Source organism: Myotis davidii, unplaced genomic scaffold (assembly GCF_000327345.1).
Source record: "Myotis davidii unplaced genomic scaffold, ASM32734v1 scaffold172, whole genome shotgun sequence".
NCBI lineage: Eukaryota > Metazoa > Chordata > Mammalia > Chiroptera > Vespertilionidae > Myotis > Myotis davidii.
The window spans coordinates 3,938,767-3,942,975 of NW_006284343.1; the positions used below are offsets into that span (position 1 = coordinate 3,938,767).

General features: G+C 48.6%; 1 protein-coding gene across 5 annotated transcripts in view; it reads left to right on the forward strand.

Moving 5' to 3' along the window:
* The window catches only part of ARMC7 (armadillo repeat containing 7), a 14,128-nt gene that overhangs the window by 2,144 nt on the left and 7,775 nt on the right, over nt 1–4,209 (forward strand). The window contains exon 3 of one of the 5 annotated variants that reach the window (XR_001515640.1): nt 3,786–3,853. The exons of 2 other annotated variants lie outside the window; for them this stretch is intronic. Coding sequence is in view for 2 of the 3 variants with exons in the window: in XM_015570799.1 (XP_015426285.1) it covers nt 3,827–3,840 (14 nt within the window). In the remaining variant the exon portion in view is untranslated. Of the gene's footprint in view, nt 1–165; nt 435–3,785; nt 3,854–4,209 lie in introns of those variants that run through there. 2 more of the 5 variants (XM_015570799.1, XM_015570804.1) reach the window with 2 other exon arrangements.

Below are 4,209 nucleotides of genomic sequence, written 5' to 3' on the forward strand. Positions count from 1 at the left end.
CGGATCGGGCCCGCGGGCCGTAGTTTGCCCACGGCTGTGCTAGCGTATGTCTCGGCCCCTCGGGAAGATTATTACGCTAAATAAATATCCTGAAGGAGTGCTGCTTGAAGATTTTCGCCAGTGTGAGTCCTCCACCCCCTCCCTTTTTGTAACTCGGCTCGACAGCTTCCAGCATCTGAATGGTGGCTGTGGCCCCTGCAGAAGCTCGTGGCTAACCTCCGCCTGGGAGCGATAGAACTCCTCCCACTCAAGCTTCTGGCTCCGGAGAAGAGTTGCCTAAAAAGAGCAGTCACCCAGGGAAAGCTTCGACAGCATCAGGCACCAAGCAGGAGCACTCTGAGGTCCTGGCCCACGGAGCCGGGAGCTACAGGGAGATGTGGGCCTGCCCTGAGTTCTTGCTCTTCTGGGCAGCTTCCCTGTTTTCTTCTCCTAGCCATCTCTCTCTCTCTCTCTCTCTCTCTCTCTCTCGCTCTCTCCTCTCTCTCTCTCTCTCTCTCCTCTCTCCCTCCTTCCCACCAGAGCGAGGTTCTCAATCTCTAGAGCCGCGGCTTTCTCGGCATTGAATCTCTTCCCCGGATCCCCTGCAGAGTAAATCTCTCTTTTCCTTATTATGGGTGACTTAAAGGAGAGCCAGTGTTACTTAGAAGCGGGTCTTGTTACCGCTGTCATTCTCTCCTCTTAATGTGCCTGGTGCTCGGTGGGAAACACTGTCAGGCGCTTTCTCTGCTGTCGAAAGGCTCTGTGCTGCGCTTTGTCGTTTTGAATCTTTTCTCTTCGGGGGCAGGTCTGACATTGTGATCTCCATGAGGGCAGAGCCCAGCCTTGCTTATCTCCGCTGTTGTCTTTTTTTTTTTTTTTAAATATATTTTATTGATTTTTTACAGAGAGGAAGGTAGAGAGATAGAGAGCCAGAAACACCGATGAGAGAGAAACATCGATCAGCTGCCTCCTGCACATCTCCCACTGGGGATGTGCCTGCAACCCAGGTACATGCCCCTGACCGGAATCGAACCTGGGACCCTTCAGTCCGCAGGCTGACGCTCTATCCACTGAGCCAAACCGGTTTCGGCTCTGCTGTTGTCTTGAATGCTCTGGCCTTGTGGTCTGGAGAAGGTGAGAGAAGGGCCCAGTAGGTGCAGAGACTGGCCACCAATCGCAAGGCGCGTGGTACTGAGCCCTCCGTGCCGGTGATGAAACAGCACCTCAGTGAGGCGAGTCCCATTGCCTGAGGCTCACACTGAGCACTGACTGGAGCCAAATTCTGTGCCAGGGGACCCGGCTGCCGGAGCCAATGCCGGAGTCCATTGTGTCTTCTCCCCTGGTTCCCATGGCACCTGGCCACCTCCAGCATATCCCTGGGATGGTTCTGGTGGCAAGTCGTCCCTGGCCCAGGTTCTAAGTGGGACTATCACCAGGAGATGGTACTGCTCAAGGTAGGACAGGGCGTGGGAAGTGAGTGAATTATGGGAACCAGCTATAAAGCCAGGATCTCAGCAAATACTTGAATGAGTATTCCGAGCTTGTGCCCCACATAAAAACTCTGGCAGCCTTTGGCATTAATGTGGAAATGTTTGCCCAGAGCACCATGGGTTGACTCTCAGGCATCCTATATGCTGCGTGTGCACACCTGCACCATCTTAGATGCCGTTTGGAGACATACAGGGACCAGGAGAGAATCCTCTACTTCTGTGAAAATTGGTTGAAATCTAGGACATCACAGAATACTTGACAGTCTTGTTACTAAAACGGTTCAAATAGGTTGCCTCCCAGAATTCAGGTTAAATCTCTTTCCTGCGCTCTGTTTCCTGTAATACACGTAGCTGCCACTAGATGGTGGTGGTGCTCAGTAAAAGGCAGGTATAAATAAGTCCTCAGGGGCCTCTCTGGAAAACAGTAGTTAGTAAAATTGAAGCTAGGTTACCCCATGACCCAGCAGTTACAGTCATCGGAGTAGGGCACATGCATATCCAGACACATGTGCAAAAATGGCACTAGCAAACTTGTAACAGAAAAACTAGAAACAGTGAACAGTAGAATGGATACAACATTGTGGGATGTTGCTACTATTTAGCAAGGTGAATGGACAGTCAACAGCTACATGCAATAATGTTATACATTTTTTAAAAAATTATTTTTTGTTAATCCTTATTCGAGGATAGTTTGTCATTGATTTTTAAAGAGAGTAGAAGGGAGGGGGAGAGACAAAGAGAGAAATATCCTTGTGAGAGAGACCCATCAATTGGTTGCCTCCAGCACACACCCTGCTCATGGCCAGGGATTGAGCCTGCAACCCTGATACGTGCCCTTGACCAGAATTGAACCCAGAACCCTTCGGTCTGTGGGTTGATGCTCTATCCACTGAGCCAAACGGGCTAGAGCAATAATGTTATAAATGTAATGGTAAGCAAATGGTGCTAGACACAATAATACATACAGTGTGATTCCATTTCTACAAAGTCCCCAAAACAGGCAGAAATGTTTAGGGATGTGTGGAAAAGACAGGAATGGAGGGAGACTTCTTTAAAAACCCTATATTTTAAGTTAAAAAGATAAAAGGTCTGCTTAGTAAAAATTTTGTTATTAAATTATTACAAACCAGGAAAGTGTTTACCTCAGGGAGAGTTTTGGTTCAGGAAGGGACACAGGCTCTGGATTGCTGACAGTGTTCTAGTTCTTGACCTGGGGGCTGGTTCCACAGGCATTTGCTTTATCATTGCCAAACTGACCTGTGTGTCAGCCCTTCGCTGTGTGTGTGGTTTGCAGGTATGGCCCTGTGCCAGCCTCTGGGGCTGTGAACAGGTCCCTTGTTCATCCACATCTGTGCGCCAGGGAGGGGCCTCAATCACATTATTTCATTCTCTCTGCCCATTTTACTGATGAAGAGACCAAGGCTTAGAGACATTGAGTTGCTTGCTCTGGTCACCTAAATCCTCAGTGGCAGAACTGGTTCTAACTGGGTCTGCCCACCACGGAGCCCTTGCTCCGTCCTCATCCTCTGGGCTCCGCCCGTACATCCTTCTCCCACTGATCAGCCAGGCTCCTGTGGTCCTGCAGCTTCTGCTTAAGTTCCTCAGCCATCCACCGGTGGCAGGCTCCCCTTACAGGATGGAGGTGGTGTGGAGGTTCTCACCCACTGCTCCCTTCCTCGCTGGCCCCAGGCTGGCCTCATGGGGACGAGGGCAGCCTCCACCATCGTTCCTGACTTACAGAGACCCGATTCCCCATCTCTTCGTTCTAGGCACAAGTAGTGTGTGAGTGTGTGAGAGAGAGCACATGTGCCTGCATGTATACGTGTGTGTGTGAGTGTTATTAATTTATGTGAATGCATAATTGATTCACATGCTACAAAATTTAAAAGGTATTGAAAGGTAACTCCCTCGCTAGCCTTCTCTGTAGCTCACCACTGTTACTAGTTTCTTAAATATTTTTTGGAATTTACACACATGTATATATCTATATGAATATATTTTTGCATGTTCTGCACATGTGGTAGTATACTATATCTATATTCTGCTTGCCTTTTTTTTTTTTTTTTAACTTAGCAGCATATCTTGACACACCTGCAGTGTCAGTCATTCTGTAAAGCGGCCTGGTGTTTATTCCGTGGTATGGAGGCACTGAGGCTAAGCCACGCTTAGGGATGGATGTTTAGCTGCTTTCCATTTTGCCAACACGATCAGTGTTTCAGTAGATACCTTATTGGAGTTTCATTTCTTACTTGTGGGTCTATATCTGTAGGATAAATGTCTTGAAATTCCTCAGTTTAAGTCAAAACTCTATTACAGGGTTTTAAAGAAGTCTCCCTCCATTCCTGTCTCTCCCACAGCCCTCTCCTCGTGAAGAACCAGCAAATGTGAGCATCTATATTATAAAAGGCCGTGGCCCTATCACCGTAACGGCCACAGACCGGCGTGGGTGGGTGGGGCTGCGCGGTGGGCTTCTAGTGTACATATATTTGTCCCCCACACCTCCCTTCTGCATAAGGGTAGCTTTTTTTAAAAATATATTTTATTGATTTTTTTACAGAGAGGAAGGGAGAGGGATAGAGAGCTAGAAACATCGACAAGAGAGAAACATCGATCAGCTGCCTCCTGCACACTCCCTACTGGGGATATGCCCACAACCAAGGTACATGCCCCTGACCGGAATCGAACCTGGTACCTTTCAGTCCGCAGGCTGATGCTCCATCCACTAAGCCAAACCGGTCAT